The sequence below is a fragment of the Carcharhinus amblyrhynchos genome, unplaced genomic scaffold (genome assembly GCF_965287045.1).
Source record: "Carcharhinus amblyrhynchos unplaced genomic scaffold, sCarAmb.v2.hapA chromosome_314, whole genome shotgun sequence".
NCBI lineage: Eukaryota > Metazoa > Chordata > Chondrichthyes > Carcharhiniformes > Carcharhinidae > Carcharhinus > Carcharhinus amblyrhynchos.
In genome coordinates, this window is record NW_027650054.1 from 111,647 (window position 1) to 136,663 (window position 25,017).

General features: G+C 49.1%; 1 protein-coding gene across 1 annotated transcript in view; it reads left to right on the forward strand.

Annotated features, from left to right (window-relative positions):
* Positions 1–1,652: 1,652 nt before the first annotated feature.
* LOC145339072 (von Willebrand factor A domain-containing protein 5A-like) overlaps positions 1,653–25,017 on the forward strand; it is a gene marked incomplete at its 3' end in the record, with an annotated part of 69,313 nt that continues 45,948 nt past the window's right edge. Inside the window, exons 1-6 of the mRNA XM_080183494.1 lie at positions 1,653–2,142; positions 15,337–15,386; positions 16,555–16,757; positions 18,016–18,238; positions 20,061–20,227; positions 24,421–24,535. Coding sequence (XP_080039620.1) covers positions 15,344–15,386; positions 16,555–16,757; positions 18,016–18,238; positions 20,061–20,227; positions 24,421–24,535 — 751 coding nt within the window. The remainder of the gene's footprint in view (positions 2,143–15,336; positions 15,387–16,554; positions 16,758–18,015; positions 18,239–20,060; positions 20,228–24,420; positions 24,536–25,017) is intronic.

Here is a 25,017-nt window from a genome sequence, read left to right on the forward strand (position 1 = left end):
TGGGGTTGATATGAGGGGGTTGGTGTGAGTGGAGTATATGGGGGTTGGTATGAGGGATTATACGGGTGTTGGGGTGAGGAAGTGTACGGGAATTGGTATAAGGGGGGTATACAGGGGTTGGTATGGGGGTATACGGGGGGGGTTGGTATGAGAGAGGGTATACGGGGGTTGGTAAAAGGGGAGTATATGGGGGTTGGTATGAGGGAGGTGGGGTATACGGGAATTGCTATGAGAGAGGGTATATGGGGGTTGGTATGAGGGGTGTATATGGGGGTTGGTATGAGGGGTGTATATGGGGGTTGGTATGAGGGGGGTTGGGATTTGGGGATATCTTGGCAGGCAAGCAGGGATTTACAGAGGGAGATAAATATATGGAGTACATGGGAGAGGCTGTAGAATTTCACAGTAACTTCATTGCGGTGTTAATGTAAGCCTTACTTGTGACTAATAAAGTAAGAAAAGAATAGAAATAAACAAAGAAACGGGGGAGGAATAGATTGGGGGAGGATATGCGGACGGGGGAGGAATAGATTGGGGGAGGATATGCGGACGGGGGAGGAATAGATTGGGGGAGGATATGCGGATTGGGGGAGGATATGCGGATGGGGGGAGGATATGCGGATGGGGGGAGGATATGCGGATGGGGGGAGGATATGCGGATGGGGGGAGGATATGCGGATGGGGGGAGGATATGCGGATGGGGGGAGGATATGCGGATGGGGGGAGGATATGCGGATGGGGGGAGGATATGCGGATGGGGGGAGGATATGCGGATGGGGGGGGATATGCGGATGGGGGGGATATGCGGATGGGGGGGGATATGCGGGGGATGTGAGTATATGGGGTGTATGGCAAAGCAAAATACAGGAGAGGGGTATACACAGGGAGAGATGCGGAAGAGGGATGTACGGGTGGGGGAGGCAAAGAGGGATAAAAGGAATGTGGGAGGGGCAGTGATATACAGGGGGAGGGCTGAATGGGAGAGTGATGTGCCGGGTAGGGATACACAGAGGAGGGTTGTATTGCAGAGATGAGGGAGTGATATGCGGGGTCGGGACATATGGGGGAGGGTTGTACTGGAGGGAGGAGGAGGGATATTTGGGGCATGTGGGAGGGACAAGGTGATATGTATAGGGGAGGGATCTGCCGAGGAGGCATTAATGGAGGGTGGGGGTGGGTGGCAGCAAGGAGAGATACATGGGGGATCTGGGAGGGGCAAAGCAATATCCGGAGGTGGGATATTAAAGGAGAGGGCAGCAGAGCATACTGTTCTGAGAGAAGGAAAAGTGAGGGTGCAGAATGTGGTTTTGCAGTCATAGCTAGAGTGGAAGAGAAAGGTCAACTTTATATTAAGGATAGGTGTTGTTGGTCACACTAAATTTTCCCTCAGTGCACCCGAACAGGCGCTGGCGACTAGGGGGATTTTCACAGTAACTTCATTGCAGTGTTAATGTAAGCCATCTTGTGACACTAATAGATCAATTTAAACCCCCCCCCCCCCCACAATCTGGTTCACTAATGTCCCCTTCTAGGGAAGGAAATCTGCTGCCCTTATTCCTACACGTGATTCCAGATCCAAACAGCGATGTTGTTGAGTTTTAAATCCCCTCTATAATATGCGCAGCAAGACACTCAGTTCAAGGGCCGACCAGGCACGAGTGAACAAAAAAAAAAAAATCGGGGCAGGACATAGCTCGGCACAACACTGAGGGCCGTAGGGCCTGCGCTGTGCTGTAATGTTCCACGTTCAGTGAACTGACCCTCCTGCTTCGGGGGCAGGGGAGAAAACAAGTCCTCCCTTGCCTGGCTCGCAATCAGCTCAAATTCCAGCTGTGTTAAGGCAAACAGCTTCTAGCCACGCGCACGCGCACACACACACACACACACGCGCACGCAACTTCACCCCACTGCAACAAGTGACCTAGACAGGGAGCAAGTGATGGACACTGACTGCAGAAGGCTGCCCTATCTGCAAAACACGCCCTGGAGTTGCAGCAGTCTCTGACTCAGCCCCCGTACAGGAAGTGTTTATATCTGCTGCTTGCATCGGGAGGGCCAGATTCAAACCGCTGGGGGAGAGAATAGAGAGGGAGACGGCTTACGGAGAAGACGAGAGAGACAGAGACGGAGAAAGAGAGGAAGGTAAGTTTGGTTAAACATTGTTCCAAGGTGCCTGGACAGTGATTAGTACTGCTGCCTTCGGGTGCCAGGGAGCTGGGTTCAATTCCCGGCTTGGGTTGGGCTGTCTGTGCGGAGGCTGTATGTTCTCCCCGTGTCTGTGTGGGTTTCCTCCGGGTGCCCCAGTTTCATAACAAATAGGAGCAGGAGTAGGCCATCTAGCCCTTTGACCCTGCCCCGCCATTCAATAAGATCATGGCTGATCTGAAGTGGTGATGTGGATGTGCCGGCGTTGGACTGGGGTAAACACAGTAAAAAGTCTGACGACACCAGGTTTTAGTCCAACCGATTTATTTGATAGTAAACTCACTAGCTTTCGAGGGGATTCCCTTTTCTTCAGGTGAATGGAGAGTTCTGGCCTCAGACAGAGCATATAAAGCACAGACAGTTTAGAGATTACTGATCAGAATGCGAATCCTTACACCTAACCTGCTGTTCAAGTCCTAAGGTGGCTGACAATGTGTGTGGAAGGAGTGCTGATCACAGGTTAAAGAGATGTGTATTGTCTCCAGACAGTACAGTAAGTGAGGTTTTGCAAACCCAGGCAAGTCACGGGGGTTACAGATAGTGCGACATGAACCCAAGATCCCTGTTGAGACCGTCCAGGACTTACTGTACTGTCTGGAGACAATACACATCTCCTTAACCTGTGATCAGTGCTCCTTCCACACACATTGTCGGCCACTTTAGGACTTGAACAGCAGGTTAGGTGTAAAGGTTCGCATTCTAATCAGTAATCTGTAAGCTGTCTGTGCTTTATACGCTCTGTCTGAGGCCAGAACACTCCATTCACCTGAAGAAGAGGGAAATCCCCCCAAAAGCTAGTGAGTTTACGATCAAATAAATCAGTTGGACTAAAACCTGCTGTTATCTGAAGTGGATCAGTTCCACTTTCTCGCCTGCTCCCCACAACCCTTAATTCCCCTGTCTATCAGAAACCTATCTACCCGTGACTTAAATATATTTAGTGAGGCAGCCTCCACCACTTCAAAGGGCAGAGAATTCCAGAGATTCACCACCCTTTGAGTGAAGAAGTTCCTCCTCAACTCCGATCTAAACTACACCACCCCCGCCCTTATTTTGCAGCTGTGCCCTCTAGTCCTGCTATCCTTTCAGAAGCGGGAAGAATCTCTCTCCCTCTACCCTATCTAGCCTCTTCGTTATCTTATACGTCTCTATAAGATCCCCCCTTGGCCTTCTAAACTCCAACGAGTACAGACCCAGTCTATTCAATCTCTCCTCGTAGGCTAACCCCCTCATCTCCGGTATCAGCCTGGTGAACCTTCTCTGCATTCCCTCCAAGGCCAATATATCCTTCCGCAAGTGCGGTGACCAAAACTGCACACAGTACTCCAGCTGCGGCCTCACCAGTGCCCTGTACAGTCGCAGCAAGACCTCCCTACTTTTATATTCAATCCCCCTCGCTATGAAGGCCAACATTCCAGTCACCTTCTTGACCACCTGCTGCACCTGCAGACTGGGTTTTTGCGATTCACGCACAACGACCCCCAGGTCCCTCTGCACTGTAGCATGCTGCAGCTTTTCACCCTTTAAATAATAATCCCTCCTACTATTATTTCTGCCAAAGTGGATAACCTCATATGTGCTAACATTATCCTCCATCTGCCAGGTCCTCGCCCACTCGCTCAGCCTACCCAGATCTCTCTGCAGACATTCCACACCCTCCGCACAATTTGTTTTTCCACTCATCTTTGTGTCATCAGCAAATTTCGACACCCTACACTCAGCCCCCTCCTCCAGATCATCTATATAAATGGTAAACAGATGAGGCACCAGCACCGATCCCTGGGGCACTCCACTAGTCACCAACTGCCAACCAGCACCTCCCGCACTCCAAACGATCTGCTGGTTAGGGTGCATCGGCCGTGCTAAATTCTCCCTCGGTGTAACCAAACAGGAGCCGGAGTGTGGAGACAAGGGGATTTTCACAGTAATTTTAAAATTGATGTGGGCTTACAGGATCACTGAAATGAAGTTACTGTGAAAATCCCCTGGTCACCATGAGTCTGTAGTCTCAGCCCTGAGGGAACTTCCAGCACTCTGACCACATTCTTTCCTATGGCTTTGCAGCGCAACTTCTAAGTGAATCAGTGCTAACTGAGTTTCTTTGCAAGGATACAAATGTTTTGATTGATTTCCACTCGGAGTACTGTGCTCAGTTCTGGTCGCCTCACTACAGGAAGGATGTGGAAGCCATTGAGAGGGTGCAGAGGAGATTTACAAGGACGTTGCCTGGATTGGGAGGCATGCCTCATGAGGATAGGTTGAGGGAGCTCGGTCTCTTCTCCCTGGAGAGACGAAGGATGAGGGGCGACCTGATAGAGGTTTATAAGATGTTGAGAGGTATAGATCGGGTGGATTCTCAGAGGCTATTTCCCAGGGCTGAAATGGTCGCTACGAGGGGACACAGGTTTAAGGTGCTGGGGAGCAGGTACAGAGGAGATGTCAGGGGTAAGTTTTTCACTCAGAGGGTGGTGGGTGAGTGGAATCGGCTGCCGTCGGTGGTGGTGGAGGCGAACTCGTTGGGGTCTTTTAAAAGACTTCTGGATGAGTACAGGGGATTTAATGGGATTGGGAGTTACAGATAGTTCTAGAGCTTGGTAGGTATGGGTGTGAATAGGGAAGGTCCTATGAGGAGAGACTGAGGGATTTGGGGTTGTTTTCGTTGGAAAGAAGACGGCTAAGAGGGGACCTTATTGAAACATATAAGATGATTAGAGGTTTAGATAGGGTGGACAGTGATAGCCTTTTTCCTCGGATGGAGAAAGCTAGCACGAGGGGGCATGGCTTTAAATTAAGGGGTGGTAGTTATAGGACGGATGTCAGGGGTAGGTTCTTTACCCAGCGGGTGGTGAGGGATTGGAATGCCCTGCCTGCTGCGGTTGTAGATGTGCCTAGTTTGGGGGCGTTTGAGAGATCCGTGGATAGGTTTATGGATGGAAAGGGATTGGTTTAGGTTAGAGGGTCATTGCTTTTTAATTAGTCGGCGCAACTTGTGGGCCGAAGGGCCTGTTTGTGCTGTAGCGTTCTATGTTCCATGTTTATTTTTAAGGTTTATTTACTAGTGTCACAAGCAGGCTTACATTAACACTTCAATGAAATTCCCCGAGTCGCCACACTCCGGCGTCTGTTCGGGACAATGACACCTAACCAGCACGTCTTTCTGACTGGGAAGAAACCAGAGCACCCGGAGGAAACCCACACAGACATGAGGAGAACATGCAGACTCCACACAGACTTAAGCTGGGAATTGAACTCTGGTCCCTGGTGCTGTGAGGTGGCAGTGCTAACCACTGTGCCACTGTGTCAGCCCATTGTCACATATATTTACATAGAGTGAAATATTTTGTTTCTTGCGCGTTACACAGACAAACCAATCTGTTTGTAGAGAAGGAAAGGAGAGACTGCAGAGTGTAGCGTTACGGTCATGGCTAGGGTGTGGAGAAAGATCAACTTAATGAGAGGTAGGTTCATTCAAAAGTCTGATGGCAGCACGGAAGAAGCTGTTCTTGAGTCGGTTGGTGCGTGACCTCAGACCTTTGTATCATTTTCCTGATGGGAGAGGATGGAGGAGAGAATGTCCGGGGTGCGTGCAGGGAGGTCTTGCTGCAGCTGTATAGAGCATTGGTGAGGCCGCAGCTGGAGTACTGTGTGCAGTTTTGGGCGCCGCACTTAAGCAAGGATATTTTGGCCTTGGAGGGAGTGCAGAGGAGGTTTACTAGGCTGATACCGGAGTTGAGGGGGTTGAGCTATGAGGAGAGGCTGAATAAACTGGGCTTGTACTCGTTAGAGTTTAGAAGAATGAGGGGAGATCTCATTGAGACGTATAAGATGATGAATGGGATGGATAGGATAGAGGTGGAGAGGCTCTTCCCGCTCAGAAAAGACAGTAGGACTAGGGGGCACAGCCTCAAGATAAAGGGGGGGCGGTTTAGAACGGAGTTGAGGAGGAACTTCTTCACTCAAAGGGTGGTGAATCTCTGGAATTCTCTGCCCGTTGAAGTGGTGGAGGCTGCCTCGCTAAATATTTTTAAGACGCGGGTTGATGGGTTTTTGATAAGCGAGGGGATTAAGGGTTATGGGGAGAGGGCGGGAATGTGGAACTGAGCCACGACAGATCAGCCATGATCTTATTGAATGGCGGGGCAGGCTCGAAGGGCTAGATGGCCTACTCCTGCTCCTATTTCTTATGTTCTTATGATCCTTGATTATGTTGGCTGCTTTCCCCGAGGCAGTGGGAAGTGTAGAAGGGTCATTGAGTGGGAGGCTGGTTTACGTGATGGATTGGGCTACATTCACAATCCTTTGTACTTTCTTGTGGTCTCGGGCAGAGCAGGAGCCCATCCCAAGCTGTGATACAGCCAGAAAGAATGTTTTCCATGATGCATCCGTAAAACTTGGCAAAAGTCGTAACAGATGTGCCAATTTCCTTAACCTCCTGAGAAAGTAGAGGGGTTGGTGGCTTTTCTTAACTATAGCATCAGCATGGGGGGGGACAGGACAGGTCATTGGTGATCTAGACACCCTAGAAACTTGAAGCTCTCGACCATTTCTACTTCGTGCCTATTGATGTAGACAGGGGCACGTTCTCCTCTACGTTCTCTGAGACGAAGACTATCTCCTTCGTTTCGTTGAAGTTGATAGAGAGATTATTGTTGCTGCACCAGTTCATCAGATACCCTATCTCATTCCTGTACTCTGTCTCTTCATTGTTTGAGATCTGACCCACTACAGTGGCGTCATCAGCAAACTTGAGAATGGAGTTCATAGAGTCATAGAGGTTTACAGCAAGGAAACAGGCCCTTTGGCCCAACTTGCCGCCCCTTTTTTTAAAATCCTAAACTAATCCCAATTGCCTGCGTTTGGCCCATATCCCTCTATACCCATCGTACTCATAAGAACATAAGAAATAGGAGCAGGAGTAGGCCATCTAGCCCTTCGAGCCTGCCCCGCCATTCAATAAGATCATGGCTGATCTGTCGTGGCTCAGTTCCACATTCCCGCCCTCTCCCCATAACCCTTAATCCCCTCTCTTATCAAAAACCCATCAACCCGCGTCTTAAAATTATTTAGCGAGGTAGCCTCCACCACTTCAACGGGCAGAGAATTCCAGAGATTCACCACCCTTTGAGTGAAGAAGTTCTTCCTCAACTCCGTTCTAAACTGCCACCCCCCGCTTTATCTTGAGGCTGTGCCCCCTAGTCCTACTGTCCTTTCTGAGCAGGAAGAGTCTCTCCACCTCTATCCTATCCATCCCATTCATCATCTTATACGTCTTAATGAGATCTCCCCTCATTCTTCTAAACTCTAACGAGTACAAGCCTAGTTTATTCAGCCTCTCCTCATAGTTCAACCCCTTCAACTCCGGCATCAGCCTAGTAAACCTCCTCTGCACTCCCTCCAAGGCCAAAATATCCTTGCGTAAGTATGGCGCCCAAAACTGCACACAGTACTCCAGCTGCGGCCTCACCAATGCCCTATACAGCCGCAGCAAGACCTCCCTTCTTTTATATTCAATCCCCTACTCATGTTAATGTCTAAATGCTTTTTAAAAGACAAAATTGTACCCACCTCTACTACAAACTCTGGCAGCTTGTTCCAGACACTCTCCAGCCTCTGAAAACATTACCCTCCTGGACCCTTTTGTATCTCTCCCCTCTCACCTTCAACTTATTCCCTCTAGTTTTAGACTCCCCTACCTTTGGGAAAAGATATTGACTATCTAGCTGATCTGTGCCCCTCATTATTTTATAGACCCCTACAAGGTCACCCCTCAGCCTCCTACACTCCAGAGAAAAAAGTCCCAGTCTATCCGGCCTCTCCTTATAACTCAAACCATCAAGTCCCGGTAGCATCCTAGTAAATCTTTTCTGCACTCTTTCTACCTTAATAATATCCTTTCTATAATAGGGTGACCAAAACCGTGTGGCTTTACCAATGTCTTGTACAACGTCAACAAGACGTCCCAACCCCTGTATTCAATGTTCTGATGTGGACATGCCGGTGTTGGACTGGGGTAAACACAGTAAGAAGTCTCACAACACCAGGTTAAAGTCCAACAGGTTTATTTGGTAGCAAATGCCATTAGCTTTCGGAGCGCTGCTCCTTCATCAGGTGAGTGGGGAGTTCTGATCACAAACAGGGCGTATAAAGGCACACACTCAGTTTACAGAATACTGATTAAAATGCGAGTCTTTACAGCTAATCAAGTCTTAAAGGTGCAGACAATGTGAGTGGTGATAGCATTCAGCATAAGTTAAAGAGATGCGTATTGTTTCCAGACTGTCCTGTCTGTATCTATTTAGCCATTCTTTATCCATTCTGTTTGTATTCATTTAGCTATCTCACCCTTATGTAACAACCTGCCATGTGGTACCTTGTCAAGGGCCTTGCCAAAGTCCATTTGGACCAACATCAGGAATCAGGAACTGGCTCAGGAATTGGCTAGCTGATAGAAGACAGAGGGTGGTGGTTGATGGGAAATAGTCAACCTGGAGTTCAGTTACAAGTGGTGTACCTCAAGGATCTGTTTTGGGGCCACTGCTGTTTGTCATTTTTATAAATGACCTAGATGAGGGTGTAGAAGGATGGGTTAGTAAATTTGCTGACGACACCAAAGTTGGAGGAGTTGTAGACAGTGAGGATGGATGTTACAGTTTGCAGAGGGACATAGATAAGCTGCAGAGCTGGGCTGAGAGGTGGCAGATGGAGTTTAATACGGAAAAGTGTGAGGTGATTCACTTTCGTAAGAGTAACAGGAGTACAGAATATTGGGCTAATGGAAGGACTCTTGGTAGTGTTGACGAGCAGAGAGATCTCGGGGTACATGTGCATAGCTCCCTGAAAGTTGGCACCCAGGTTGTTAAGAAGGCGTACGGTGTGTTAGCTTTTATTGGTAGAGGGATTGAATTTCGGAGCCGTGAGGTCATGTTACAATTGTACAAAACTCTGATGCGGCTGCACTTGGAGTATTGTGTACAGTTCTGGTCGCCGCATTATAAGAAGGATGTGGAGGCATTGGAAAGGGTGCAGAGGAGGTTTACCAGGATGTTGCCTGGTATGGTGGGAAGGTCTTATGAGGAAAGGCTGAGGGACTTGAGGTTATTTTCATTGGAGAGAAGAAGGTTATGAGGTGACCTGATTGAGGCATACAAGATGATCAAAGGATTGGATAGGGTGGACAGTGAGAGCCTTTTACCTCGGATGGTGATGGCTAACACAAGGGGACATAGCTTTAAATTGAGGGGTGGTAATTATAGGATGGATGTCAGAGGTAGGTTTTTTACTCAGAGGGTAGTAAGGGCATGGAATGCCCTGCCTGCAGCAGTTGTGGACTCGCCAACTTTAAGGGCGTTCAAATGGTCAGTGGATAGGCATATGGATAACATTGGAATGGTTTAGGTTAGAGGGTCATTAGATTGGTTCCACTGGTCGGCGCAACATCGAGGGCCGAAGGGCCTGTACTGCGCTGTAATGTTCTATGTTCTAACATCAACTGCACTGCCCTCATCTACCTTCTTGGTTACCCCTTCAAAAAAACTCAATCAAATTTGTGAGACATGATTTTCCACTCAAAGCCGTGCTGACTGTCCCTAATCAGTACTTGCATTGGAGGGGAATTTGGCCACAGTCATAGGTGTATAAGGAGTTTAGTAGGGGGCTAAGGACACGGCCTTGTGGGGCACCGGTGCTGAGGATGATCATGGAGGAGGTGTTGTTGCCTGTCCTTACTGACTGCGGTCTGTAGGTTAGGAAGTCTGGGATCCAGTCGCAGAGAGGGGAGCTGAGCCCTAGACCGTGGACTATCAAACATAACAGCCCAGCACAGGCCCTTCAGCTCTGGATGTTGCGCTGACCTATGAAACCAATCTAAAGCCCATTTAACCTCCACTATTCCAATATCATCCAATGACCATTTAAATGCCCTTCATGTTGGCGAGTCCACTACTGTTGCAGGAAGGGCATTCCACGCCCTTCTACCCTCTGAGTAAAGAACCTACCTCTGACATCTGTCCTATAATTACCACCCCTCAATTTAAAACTATATCCCCTCGCGCTGGCCATCTCTATCCGAGGAAAAAGGCTCTCACTGTCCAGCCTATCGAATCCTCTGATCGTCTTGTATGCCTCCATTAAGTCACCTCGTAACCTTCTTCTCTCTGACGAAAACAGCCTCAAGTCCCTCAGCCTTTCCTCATAAGACCTTCCCACCATACCAGGCAACATCCTGGTAAACCTCCTCTGCACCCTTTCCAATGCCTCCACATCCTTCCTATAATGCGGCGACCAGAACTGTACGCAATACTCCAAGTGCGGCCGCACCAGGGTTTTGTACAGCTGCAACATGACCTCACGGCTCCGAAATTCAATCCCTCTACCAATAAAAGCTAACACACCGCACGCCTTCTTAACAACCCTATCAACCTGGGTGCCAACTTTCAGGGATCTATGCACATGGACACCGAGATCTTCCTGCTCATCCACACTACCAAGTAACTTACTATTAGCCAGAATTCTGTATTCCTGTTACTCCTTCCAAAGTGAATCACCTCACACGTTTCCACATTAAATTCCACTTGCCACCTCTCAGCCCAGCTCTGCAGCTTATCTATGTCCCTCTGCAAACTGCAACATCCTTCCACACTGTCCACAACTCCACCAACTTTAGTATTATCCGCAAATTTACTAACCCATCCTTCTACGTCCTCATCCAGGTTCACTTATAAAAATGACAAACAGCAGTGGCCCCAAAACAGATCCTTGCGGTACACCACTAGTAACTGAACTCCAGGATGAACAATTCCCATCAACCACCACCCTCTGTCTTCTTACAGCTAGCCAATTCCTGATCCAAACTGTTAAATCACCCTCAATCCCATGCCTCCGTATCTTCTGTAATAGCTTACTGTGGGGAACCTTATTAAAAGCTTTACCGAAATCCGTATACACCACATCAACTGCTTTTCCCTCATCCACCTCTTTGCTCACCTTCTCAAAGAACTCAATAAGGTTTGTGAGGCATGACCTACCCTTCACAAAACCGTGTCAACTATCCCTAATCAAATTGTTCCTTTCTAGATGATTATAAATCCTATCTCTTATAATCCTTTCCAAAACTTTGCCCACAACAGAAGTAAGGTTCACTGGTCTGTATTTACCAAGGTTGTCTCTACTCCCCTTCTTGAACAAGGGAACAACATTTGCTATCCTTCAGTCTCTGGCACTATTCCTGTAGACAATGACAACATAAAGATCAAAGCCAAAGGCTCTGTAATCTTCTCCCTAGCCTCCCAGACATTCCTAGGATAAATCCCATCCAGCCCAGGGGATTTATCTATTTTCACACTTTCCAGAACTGCTAACACCTCCTCCTTATGAACCTCAATCCCGTCTTGTCTAATAGCCTGTATCTCAGTATTCTCCTTGACAACATTGTCCTTTTCCTGTGTGAATACTGTTGAAAAATATTCATTTAGCACCTCTCCTATCTCTTTAGACTCCAAGCACAACTTCCCGCTACTATCGTCGACTGGCCCTAATCTTACCCGAGTTATTCTTTTATTCCTGACATAGAAAGCTTTAGGGTTTTCCTTGATCCTACCTGCCAAAGACTTCTCATGTACCATCCTGGCTCTTAGCTCTCTTTTTAGGTTCTTCCTGGCTAACTTGTAACTCTCAAGCGCCCTAACTGAGCCTTCACATCTCATCTTTACATAAGTCTCCTTCTCCCTCTTCACAAGAGATTCAACTTCTTCAGTAAACCACAGTTCCCTCGCTCAACCACTTCCTCCCTGCCTGGTAGGTACATACTTATCAAGAACACGCAGTAGCCGTTCTTTGAACAAGTTCCACATTTCAATTGTGCCCATGCCCTGCAGTGTCCTTTCCAATCCTACGCATCCTAAATCTCACCTAATCGCATCATAATTTCCTTTCCCTCAGCTATAACTCTTGCCCTGCGGTATATACCTATCCCTTTCCATCGCTAAAGTGAACATAACCGAATTGTGGTCACTGCCACCCAAGTGTTCACCTACCTCCAAATCTAACACCTGACCTGGTTCATTACCCAGCACCAAATCCAACATGGCATCGCCTCTTGTTGGCCCATCTACATACTGTGTCAGGAAACCCTCCTGCACACATTGTACAAGAACTGACCCATCTAAAGTACTCAAAGTATAGCTTTTCCAGTCAATATTTGTAAAGTTAAAGTTCCCCATAACAACTACCCTGTTACTTTCGCTCCTATCCAGAATCATCTTTGTAATCCTTTCCTCGACATCTCTGGAACTTTTCGGAGACCTGTAGAAAACTCCCAACAGGGTGACCTCTCCATTCCTGTTTCTAACCTCAGCCCATACTACCTCAGTAGACGACTCCTCATCAAAAGCCCTTTTTGCCACCGTTATACTGTCCTTGACTAACTATGCCACACCTCCCCCCTCTTTTACCACCTTCCCTGATCTTACTGAAACATCTGAACTCCGGAACCTGTCCCTGCTCTACCCGTGTCTCCGAAATGGCCACAATATCAAAGTCCCAGGTACCAACCCAGGCTGCAAGTTCACCCACCTCATTCCTGATGCCCCTGGCCTTGAAGTAGACGCACTTCAAACCACCTTCCTGTCTGCTGGTACACTCCTGCGACCTTGAAACCTTATTCCTGACCTCACTGCTCTCAGCCTCCTGGACACTGGAGCTATAATGTGGGGATGAGTTTCATAGGAGTAAAAGGAGCAAAGAAAATTACTGCACAGGAACAGTCCTTTGGCCCTCCAAGCCTGCACCGACCATGCTATCCATCTGAACTAAAATCCCCTATCTTTCCGGAGACCATATCCCTCTATTCCCATCCTATTCATGGATCTGTCCAGGCCCCCCTTAAAACTCACTATCTATCTGCTTCCACTACCTCGCCCGGCAACGGGTTCCAAGCACCCACCACCCTCTGTGTAAAAAAAACTTGCCTCGTACATCCCCTTTAAACCTTGCCAGTTGCATCCTAAAACTATGCCCCCCCCCGCCCTAGTAAATCACTGTTACACCCTGGTAAAAAGCTTCTGACTATTGTGAGCAATAGGTAAAGATGCTGTTAACACATGTATCTGTAGAGCATAGAGAAATAGCTTAAAGTTAAATAGATTGGATATAGTCAGGCACATTGATAACCCACATTATGGAAACAACTGTGAGTTTAGTCATAAACACAGGGCATAAGGTTCGATGCTGCTAACACAGCATTAGTTAGGGATAATAAAAAGACTGCCTGTGATGTGGAGATAACATCAGAGGTGTGATGTGCAGTGAAGCATACACCACATCCTGCAGGAATGTAAGGGGCCCAAGTTACAAAAAGCGAATGGTCTGCAAGATGTTGTTTTTAGTTTTTACAACTAAGCATAAAAGGGGGAAAAGGTCACTGAGATAGTCGGGACAGCAGTGATTAAGTTGGCAAAGGATTGATTACCGCCAATCTGAACTGGACATAGAACGTAGAACACTACAGCACAAACAGGCCCTTCGGCCCACGAGTTGTGCCGATCACATCAACACCTACCAACCTACAGACCTACCTATAACCCTCAATCTCATTAAACCCCATATACTCATCCAGAAGTCTTTTAAAAGACCCCAGCGAGTTCGCCTCCACCACCACTGACGGCAGCCGATTCCATTCACTCACCACCCTCTGAGTGAAAAACTTACCCCTAACATCACTTCTGAACCTCCCTCCCCGCACCTTAAATCTGTGTCCTCTCGTAGCAACCATTCCAACCTGGGGAAATAGCCTCTGAGAGTCCACCCTATCTATTCCTCTCAACATTTTGTAAACTTCTATCAGGTCGCCTCTCAACCTTCGTCTCTCCAGGGAAAAGAGTCCCAGCTCCCTCAACCTATCTTCATAAGGCATGCCTCCCAGTCCAGGCAACATCCTTGTAAATCTCCTCTGTACCCTCTCAATAGCTTCTACATCTTTCCTATAGTGAGGCGACCAGAACTGCGCACAATACTCTAAATGAGGCCTGACAAGGGTCTTATAAAGTAACAGTGTTGGATAACATGTAACAGTGTTGGATAAGATGGATGAGTTTGCTAATGCACTCTTGTGATAACAGGAGACCTGGTTAGATGGAGAGTAGAGGGGATGGGAACTTGGGGCACCTTGAGCCAATAGGGGAATGACAACACATAGATGGGACAGGGACCACCAATTAGGGGAGAACATCACATTGCAAAGCCATTACAATGCTTGTAAAAAAGTATAAAATGTGCTGCAAATCTATGCAAGGTGTGCCTATTTTGTTGGACACCCGGTCTTGCAAGAACGTCAAATAAAATCTTGCTCCTTCAGAACTTGACTAAATTGTTTAACTGTGAGCTGTGTTTCTCACACTATCCACGCTGTCCATGCCCCCTCATAATCTTGTAGACTTCTATCAGGTCTCCCCTCAACCTCCATCATTCCTGCGAGAACAAACCAAGTTTCTCCAACCTCCCCTCGTAGCTAATGCCCTCCATACCAGGCAACATCCTGGCCAATCTTTTCTGTACCCTCCCCAAAGCCTCCACATCCTTCTGGTAGTGTGGCGACCAGAATTGAACACTATATTCCAAGCGCGGCCTCACTAAGGTTCTATAAAGCTACAACATGACTTGACAATTTTTAAATTCTCTGTTCCGGCCAATGGAGGCAAGCGTGCCGTACGCCTTCTTGACCACCTTCTCCACCTGCGTTGCCACTTCCCGTGACCTGTGTACCTGTACACCCAGATCCCTCTGCCCATCTTAAGGGTCCTGCCACTTGCTGTATATTTCCCATCTGTATTAGACCTTCCAAAATGCGTTAACTCACATTTGCCTGGATTAAACACCAACTGCCGTCTCTCTGCCCAAGCCTCCGACCGATCTACGTTCCGCTGTATCCTCTGACGGTCCTCATCGCTATCAGGAATGGTGTTGAAGGCCGAGCTATAGTCAATAAGTAGGAGTCTGACATAAGTGCCTGTATTATCCAGGTGTTATAGATGAACAGACTTAATATGGGGCAGGGGGGTGGGGTGGGGGTAGGGTGGCAGGGAACCGACTCAATGTCCACAGAGCTATTCACGGCCTTTGTCTTGTCAACCCCTCTAGCCGCACCATGGAAAGACGCTGCGGACTCCTAACTGAGAAGAATATCCCAGGTAAAGGAAAATAAGGATCGCATCCAGTCCTTGTCACACAGAGATGGAGGAAATGGACCTTCTCAGTGGGGATGAGGAGGGGAGGTCACACCATCTGACCTCGCAACAGTGTGGCTCCATGTGGGCACGTGCGTGAGATCGTTCTGGAAGGAATTGAGAGGATGGGCAGAGAGAAGTACATAGAATCACAAAGTCTTACTGTGCAGAAGGAGGTCATTCGGCCCATCGAGTCTGCTCCGACCACTATCCCACTGAGGATCTATTCTCTTAACCACATATATTTACTAAAACCCCCTGACACTAAGGGGCAATTTAGCATGGCCAATCCACCTAACCTGCACATCTTTGGACACTAAGGGACAATTTAGCATGGCCAATCCACCTAACGTGCACATCTTTAGATATTAGGGGGAAATTTGCAATGGCCGATCCACTAAACTTGGATATGATTGGACACTAAGGGACACTATGCCATGCCCAATCCTAATCTACACATCTTTGGAAAGTAAGGGGAAGAGTTTGAGTGTGTTGAGATTGTGTACAATGGAAGTGAATGGGAAGGGGTTTGGGTCCATTGGGATTGTGTACAGTGGGAGTGAATGGGAAGGGGTTTGGGACCATTGGGATTGCGTACAGTGGGAATGAATGGGAAGGGGTTTGGGTCCATTGGGAATTGTGTACAGTGGGAGTGAATGGGAAGGGGTTTGGGTCCATTGGGATTGTGTACAGTGGGAGTGAACGGGAAGGGGTTTGGGTCCATTGGGATTGTGTACAGTGGGAGTGAATGGGAAGGGGTTTGGGTCCATTGGGATTGTGTACAGTGGGAGTGAATGGGAAGGGGTTTGGGTCCATTGGGATTGTGTACAGTGGGAGTGAATGGGAAGGGGTTTGGGTCCATTGGGATTGTGTACAGTGGGAGTGAACGGGAAGGGGTTTGGGTGCATTGGGATTGTGTACAGTGGGAGTGAATGGGAAGGGGTTTGGGTCCATTGGGATTGTGTACTGTGGGAGTGAATGGGAAGGGGTTTGGGTCTATTGGGATTGTGAACAGTGGGAATGAATGGGAAGGGATTTGGGTCCATTGGGATTGTGTACAGTGGAAATGCATTGTGTTTATTCGTCCCCAGCATTGTGTCCCCTGACAGTGCTCTCCTGTTCCCTGTCACAGTCCCACTGAAGAGTATCTCAGTGGAGGTGGAGGTGAAAGGCTTTGTGGCTGATGTGTCGGCAAGCCTAGAGTACCAGAATGAGGAGAGCAATCCTGTTGAGGCCATCTTTGTATTCCCCATGGACAGCGATGCTGCTGTCTACAACTTCCAGGCCATCGTTGATGGGAAGACCATCGTGGCCAAGATTAAGGAAAAACAAGAGGTGAGATACTGGCAAGGTCAAGAGGGGTGCCGGAGTGAGAAAGGGAACACAATGCAGGGTAGGACACGTTTCAGATAAGAGTTGGTATGTCTCATTGGGTCCATTGGGATTGTGTACAGTGGGAGTGAATGGGAAGGGGTTTGGGTCCATTGGGATTGTGTACAGTGGGAGTGAATGGGAAGGGGTTTGGGTCCATTGGGATTGTGTACAGTGGGAGTGAACGGGAAGGGGTTTGGGTCCATTGGGATTGTGTACAGTGGGAGTGAATGGGAAGGGGTTTGGGTCCATTGGGATTGTGTACAGTGGGAGTGAACGGGAAGGGGTTTGGGTCCATTGGGATTGTGTACAGTGGGAGTGAACGGGAAGGGGCTTGGGTCCATTGGGATTGTGTACAGTGGGAGTGAACGGGAAGGGGTTTGGGTCCATTGGGATTGTGCACAGTGGGAGTGAATGGGAAGGGGTTTGGGTCCATTGGGATTGTGTACAGTGGGAGTGAATGGGAAGGGGTTTGGGTCCATTGGGATTGTGCACAGTGGGAGTGAACGGGAAGGGGTTTGGGACCATTGGGATTGTGTACAATGGGAGTGAATGGGAAGGGGTTTGGGACCATTGGGATTGTGTACAGTGGGAGTGAATGGGAAGGGGTTTGGGTCCATTGGGATTGTGTACAGTGGGAGTGAATGGGAAGGGGTTTGGGTCCATTGGGATTGTGCACAGTGGGAGTGAACGGGAAGGGGTTTGGGTCCATTGGGATTGTGTACAGTGGGAGTGAATGGGAAGGGGTTTGGGACCATTGGGATTGTGTACAGTGGGAGTGAATGGGAAGGGGTTTGGGTCCATTGGGATTGTGTACAGTGGGAGTGAATGGGAAGGGGTTTGGGTCCTTTGGGATTGTGTACAGTGGGAGTGAATGGGAAGGGGTTTGGGTCCATTGGGATTGTGTACAGTGGGAGTGAATGGGAAGGGGTTTGGGGTCCATTGGGATTGTGTACAGTGGGAGTGAACGGGAAGGGGTTTGGGTCCATTGGGATTGTGTACAGTGGGAGTGAACGGGAAGGGGTTTGGGTCCATTGGGATTGTGTACAGTGGGAGTGAACGGGAAGGGGTTTGGGTCCATTGGGATTGTGTACAGTGGGAGTGAATGGGAAGGGGTTTGGGTATGTTGCTGATGACTGTTATCTGAAGGGGATTGGGTCTATTGCAATTGTATACAGTCATCATGTTGTCCTGTCCCCCCTCACCCCTCCGCCCCACACAGGCCAAGGATGATTACGACGATGCCATCTCAGCTGGACACCAGGCCTTCCTCCTGGAAGAGGACACCTGCTCCAGTGATGTCTTCAACTGCGCCGTGGGCAACCTGCCTCCGGCTCAAAAGGCCAGTGTGTCCTTCTCTTTCGTTCAGGAACTGCCGATAGAGGCCGATGGGGCGGTGCGGTTTGTCCTTCCCGTGATTCTCAACCCACGTTATAACCCGGAGGGTGAGGCTCTTCTTGAGTTATATTGGAATATCAGGAAGGTGCGTCATGGTCAACCCCCCCAGGACAGGTACAGCACGGGGTTAGATTTAGAGTAAAGCTCCCTCTACACTGTCCCCATCAAACACTCCCAGGACAGGTACAGCACGGGGTTAGATACAGAGTAAAGCTCCCTCTACACTGTCCCCCATCAAACACTCCCAGGACAGGTACAGCACGGGGTTAGATACAGAGTAAAGCTCCCTCTACACTGTCCCCCATCAAACACTCCCAGGACAGGTACAGCACGGGGTTAGATACAGAGTAAAGCTCCCTCTACACTGTCCCCCCATCAAACACTCCCAGGACAGGTACAGCACGGGGTTAGATACAGAGTAAAGCTCCCTCTACACTGTCCCCCATCAAACACTCCCAGGACAGGTACAGCACGGGGTTAGATACAGAGTAAAGCTCCCTCTACACTGTCCCCCATCAAACACTCCCAGGGCAGGTACAGCACAGGGTTAGATACAGAGTAAAGCTCCCTCTACACTGTCCCCCCATCAAACACTCCCAGGACAGGTACAGCACGGGGTTAGATACAGGGTAAAGCTCCCTCTACACTGTCCCCCCATCAAACACTCCCAGGACAGGTACAGCACGGGGTTAGATACAGAGTAAAGCTCCCTCTACACTGTCCCCCCCATCAAACACTCCCAGGACAGGTACAGCACGGGGTTAGATACAGAGTAAAGCTCCCTCTACACTGTCCCCCATCAAACACTCCCAGGACAGGTACAGCACGGGGTTAGATACAGAGTAAAGCTCCCTCTACACTGTCCCCCATCAAACACTCCCAGGACAGGTACAGCATGGGGTTAGATACAGAGTAAAGCTCCCTCTACACTGTCCCCCCATCAAACACTCCCAGGACAGGTACAGCACGGGGTTAGATACAGAGTAAAGCTTCCTCTACACCAACACTTCCCAGTCATTTTTCTGCTGTCACCCAATGTTGTGGCTTTTTACTTTTTACGCGACCCCAGAATTGAAATGTTGCGGGAGTTGGGGGGAACAGCGTGGTGTCTCTTTTCCCCATTCTCTCTCTCCCTGTTCCCCATTCTCTCTCTCCCTGTTCCCCATTCTCTCTCTCTCTCTTCTCCATTTTCTCTCTCTCTGTTCCCCATTCTCTCTCTCCCTGTTCCCCATTCTCTCTCTCCCTGTTCCCCGTTCTCTCTCTCCCTGTTCCCCGTTCTCTCTCTCCCTGTTCCCCGTTCTCTCTCTCCCTGTTCCCCGTTCTCTCTCTCCCTGTTCCCCGTTCTCTCTCTCCCTGTTCCCCGTTCTCTCTCTCCCTGTTCCCCGTTCTCTCTCTCCCTGTTCCCCGTTCTCTCTCTCCCTGTTCCCCGTTCTCTCTCTCCCTGTTCCCCGTTCTCTCTCTCCCTGTTCCCCGTTCTCTCTCTCCCTGTTCCCCGTTCTCTCTCTCCCTGTTCCCCGTTCTCTCTCTCCCTGTTCCCCGTTCTCTCTCTCCCTGTTCCCCGTTCTCTCTCTCCCTGTTCCCCGTTCTCTCTCTCCCTGTTCCCCGTTCTCTCTCTCCCTGTTCCCCGTTCTCTCTCTCTCTCACTGTATTCCCCATTTCTTCTCTCTCTTTCTCTCCCTTTCTGTCTCTCTGTTTCTCCTTTTATGTCCCATGAGATGGTATGGACAGGGTTCTACCTCAAGGGAAATTGGGTAGACGGACCGGGAGGGAGGAGCCCGGGAAATGGGGGGTGGTGGGGTGTGTGTTGTGTGATGGGCAGGAGACCTGCAATCTTGACGTGCCACGCGTTGACTGTCGGTCACCTCCCAGGTTCCCAGTCTCCCGGCAGCACCCAGGACCTGGTACAAGTGCATCTGCCGCCGTACACATTATCGTTCCGGGCCAATATCCAGAGCCCGCTGGGGATCTCCCGAGTCCAATCCAACTGCGGACTGAGCCCCCTGGAGTATCTGACACCGGACAAGACAGGAGCCAAGGTGAGGCGGAGGAGCAGGTGGGCTTTGGGCAACGTTGGGGGCGGGTAAAGAGGTGCGTGCAGTGTGAACGTCCATGCAGCAGTTGGGAGGTGGGTGGGCCCAGGTGAAGTTGGGGGGTGGTGGCGTTGCTTCAGAAGGAACTTTTCAGAATCCAGATAATGAAAATACAACAAAACTTACTCCAACTTAGAGATCAATAAAGAAACTTCATTACTCCCAACGCGGGGCCTAGCCCTGGACCACTCCAAGCCCCTCCCCCATTCCAAACAGGTTCTTATTTACAGTGAGGTCAGCTGACCATCACATTGTTCTGTAATTGGTCCCATACTTTACTGGGTCAGCTGACCTTTACAGCTTGTTACCATTGGTCACGTGTCAAAGTGTCACCGGTTGCATTTACTGGTTACACCGGTAAAATTCTAAGAAATGATTGGGCGGCACGTTGGCACTGCTGCCTCACAGCACCGGGGACCCGGGTTCAATTCCGGTTCCAGGTCACTGTCTGCGTGGAGTTTGCACATTCTCCCCGTGTCTGCGTGGGTTTCCTCCGGGTGCTGCGGTTTCCTCCCGAAAGACAAGACATGCAGGTTAGGTGGACTGGCCGTGCTAAATTGCCCCTTAGTGTCCAAAGATGGGCAGGTTAGGTGGACTGGCCGTGCTAAATTGCCCCTTAGTGTCCAAAGATGTGCGGGTTAGGTGGATTGGCCGTGCTAAATTGCCCCTTAGTGTCCAAAGATGTGCAGGTTAGGTGGATTGGCCATGCTAAATTGTCCCTTAGTGCCCAAAGATGTATAGGTTAGGTGGATTGACCATGCTAAATTGTCTCTTAGTGTCCAAAGATGTGCAGGTTAGGTTGATTGGCCGTGCTAAATTGTCCCTTAGCGTCCAAAGATGTGCAGGTTAGGTGGATTGGCCATGCTAAATTGTCCCTTAGCGTCCAAAGATGTGCAGGTTAGGTGGATTGGCCATGCTAAATTGCCCCTTAGCGTCCAAAGATATGCAGGTTAGGTGGATTGGCCATGCTAAGTTGCCCCTTAGTGTTCCAGGATGTGTAGGTTAGAGCAATTAGCTGGGTACGTGTGTGGAATTATGGGATAGGGCCTGAGTTGAGTTGTTGGCAGTGCAGACTCGATGGGCCGAATGGCGGCCTCCCACACAATAGGGTTTCTATGGAAGTATTGCATAACTCCTTTCAAAAAGGTGGTGTTTTTACTGAGTTAGAAAAAATGCAAGTGCAGACAAGACATTGGAGCGAGGCTGCACCTGGAGCATCGTGCATAGTTTTGGTCCCCGTATTTGAGGGACGATGTAGTAGTGTCGGAGGCAGTTCAGAGGAATCATAGAAACCCTACAGTGCAGAAAGAGGCCCTTCGGCCCATCGAGTCTGCACCGAACACAATCCCACCCAGGCCCTACCCCCATATCCCTGCATATTATACCCACTAATCCCTCTAACCTACACTTCCCTGGACTCTAAGGGGCAATTTCTTAGCACGGCCAATCAACCTAACCCGCACACCTTTGGACTGTGGGAGGAAACCGGAGCACCCGGAGGAAACCCAGGCAGACACGGGGAGAACGTGCAAACTCCACACAGACGGTGACCCCGAGGCCGGGAATCGAACCCAGGACCCCGGAGCTGTGAAGCAGCAGTGCTGACCCACTGTGCTAACCGTGCCGCTACCGTTCGCTAGATTGATTCCAGAGATTGGGGGTTGGGGGGGGGTGGTGGTTTGTCGCATGATGAGAGATTGAACAGTTTAGGCCTCTACTCTCTCGAATTCATGAGAATGAGGGGAGATCAAATTGAGGGATACAAAATGATAAACGGTATGGATGAAGCAGACATGGAGCAGACATTTCCACTGGTGGGGGATTCTGGGACGAGATGTTATAATCTTTGGATCAGGGGGCAGCAAGTTAAAGACAGAGCTGAGGGAGAAGCTACTTCTCCCAAAGGGTCGTGAACCTGTGGAATTCGCAACCCCAAAGTGCGGTGAATGCTGGGTCAGTGAGTAAATTTGAGGAGGAGTTCGATTTTTTTTGTTTTAAAAATTGGTAATGGGGTAAAAGGTTATGGGGGAAGGCAGGAAAATGAGCTCGAGGAGCATATCAGCCGTAATCGAATGGCGGAGCGGACTCGATGGGCCGAGTGGCCTAATTCTGCTCCTGTCCCTTATGGACTTAGGAGGACAGAGTGCTCAAAGTGAAACGTTTGTGTCGGCAGGCCAAACCGCGGGGTTTCCAAGGCAACAGGCTTTCTGAATTGTTGCAAATGCAGCCAATCAGTTCAAATCAGGCCCTTGGACACCAGCAACCTATTGGATTCAAACTTGACGTTTTTGGTGGCCTGGGAACAACCCTGTTGTCGGGGATATTGATATGTCATCACGGGTACAAAAGGGAGGAGGCTGTGGGACAAAAGCGGGCGGCATCTGCCAGGGTAACAGCTCTGAGTTCCACTCTTAGCTTCATTCGTGTCTTAAGAGAAAGCAACATCTCAACAGCGATGGTGCCAAAGATGGCGAAGAAGAAAGAAGTCCAGATAGAAGAATCAACAGAGAAGGTTAGAAAGTTACGGAAGACACAGAAACCGTGGTTATAATTTAGAGAGCGACCAACGTTCAATTTTTTTGTTAATAGGTGGGAATTGTATTATCTGAACAGCATTCCATTGGAATAGTGTTTTATTTGGTTTGCTAATAGTTTAATTAACTTGCTCACTGTTAGTTAGATAGATAAAGTGTTCGCTGTTGACTTTAAGCAGAGCCTCAGAGTTATTTTGACTTAACCGCGAGAAGTGGCTGAAGAGCAGGTCACACCCCTTCACTCTCAACTTTTACAGATTATAGGGTGAGGTGTACTCCTCTTTGGGTGTAACCTTTTACCCCATTACCAATGTTAAAAAAAATCGAACTCCTCCTCAAATTTACTCACTGACCCGGCATTCACCGCACTTTGGGGTTGCGAATTCCACAGGTTCACAACCCTTTGGGAGAAGTAGCTTCTCCCTCAGCTCTGTCTTTAACTTGCTGCCCCCGATCCGAAGATTATAACCTCTCGTCCTAGAATCCCCACCAGCGGAAATGTCTGCTCCATGTCTGCTTTATCCATACTGTTTATCATTTTGTATTCCTCAATTAGCTCTCAGAGGGGATCAACCTCCGCTTTATAACACTCAGTCCCTTCTCCCTCAGGGAGATATCTGTACACTGACTGGTGTCTCTCAGTCCCCTCTCTCTCAGGGAGATATCTGTACACTGACTGGTGTCTCTCAGTCCCCTCTCTCTCAGGGAGATATCTGTACACTGACTGGTGTCTCTCAGTCCCCTCTCTCTCAGGGAGATATCTGTACACTGACTGGTGTCTCTCAGTCCCCTCTCTCTCAGGGAGATATCTGTACACTGACTGGTGTCTCTCAGCCCCCTGTCTCTCTCAGGGAGATATCTGTACACTGGTGTCTCTCAGTCCCCTCTCTCCCTCACATGGACATGTCTGTTAAGGTTGTTAAGAAGGCATACGGTGTCTTGGCGTTTATTGGTAGGGGGATTGAATTTAGGAGTCGCAGCGTCACGTTGCAACTGTACACAACTCTGGTGCGGCCGCACTTGGAGTATTGTGTGCAGTTCTGGTCCCCACATTATAGGAAGGATGTGGAGGCTTTGGAGAGGGTGCAGAGGAGGTTTACCAGGATGTTGCCTGGTATGGAGGGGAGGTCCTGTGAGGAGAGACTGAGGGATTTGGGGTTGTCTTCGCTAGAAAGAAGGCAGCTAAGAGGGGATCTTATTGAAACATATAAGATGATTAGAGGTTTAGATAGGGTGGATAGTGATAGCCTTTTTCCTCTGATGGAGAAAGCTAGCACGAGGGGGCATGGCTTTAAATTAAAGGGGGGGTAGTTATAGGACGGCTGTCAGGGGTAGGTTCTTTACCCAGAGGGTGGTGAGGGATTGGAATGCCCTGCCTGCTGCAGTTGTAAATGCGCCTAGTTTGGGGGCGTTTAAGAGATCCGTGGATAGGTTTATGGATGGAAAGGGATTGGTTTAGGTTAGTGGGTCATTGTTTTTTAACTGGTCGGCGCAACACCGTGGGCCGAAGGGCCTGTTCTGCGCTGTAATGTTCTATGTTCTATGTACACTGACTGGTGTTTCTCAGTCTGTTTTTGATCACTGGCTTCTTTTTCTTGTTTCCAGCTATCCCTGACGGATGAACATAGATTCGATAAGGATGTTGAACTCCTGATCTACTATGACAACGTTCACACACCGAGTGCCATAGTTGAGGCAGGGGTGGAATCTGCAGCCTCAGGTAACAGGAGAATGCTTTATCATCATGGATGGATTGATGGCCAATGAGAGCGGGTAATGGGGTTGAATGGAACATAGAACATAGAACATTACAGCGCAGAACAGGCCCTTCGGCCCACGATGTTGCGCCGACCAGTTAAAAAGCAATGACCCTCTAACCTAAACCAATCCCTTTTCGTCCATAAACCTATCCACGGATCTCTTAAACGCCCCCAAACTAGGCGCATTTACAACCGCAGCAGGCAGGGCATTCCAATCCCTTACCACCCTCTGGGTAAAGAACCTACCCCTGACATCCGTCCTATAACTACCCCCCCTTAATTTAAAGCCATGCCCCCTCGTGCTAGCTTTCTCCATCCGAGGAAAAAGGCTATCACCGTCCACCCTATCTAAACCTCTAATCATCTTATATGTTTCAATAAGATCCCCTCTTAGCCGCCTTCTTTCCAGCGAAAACAACCCCAAATCCCTCAGTCTCTCCTC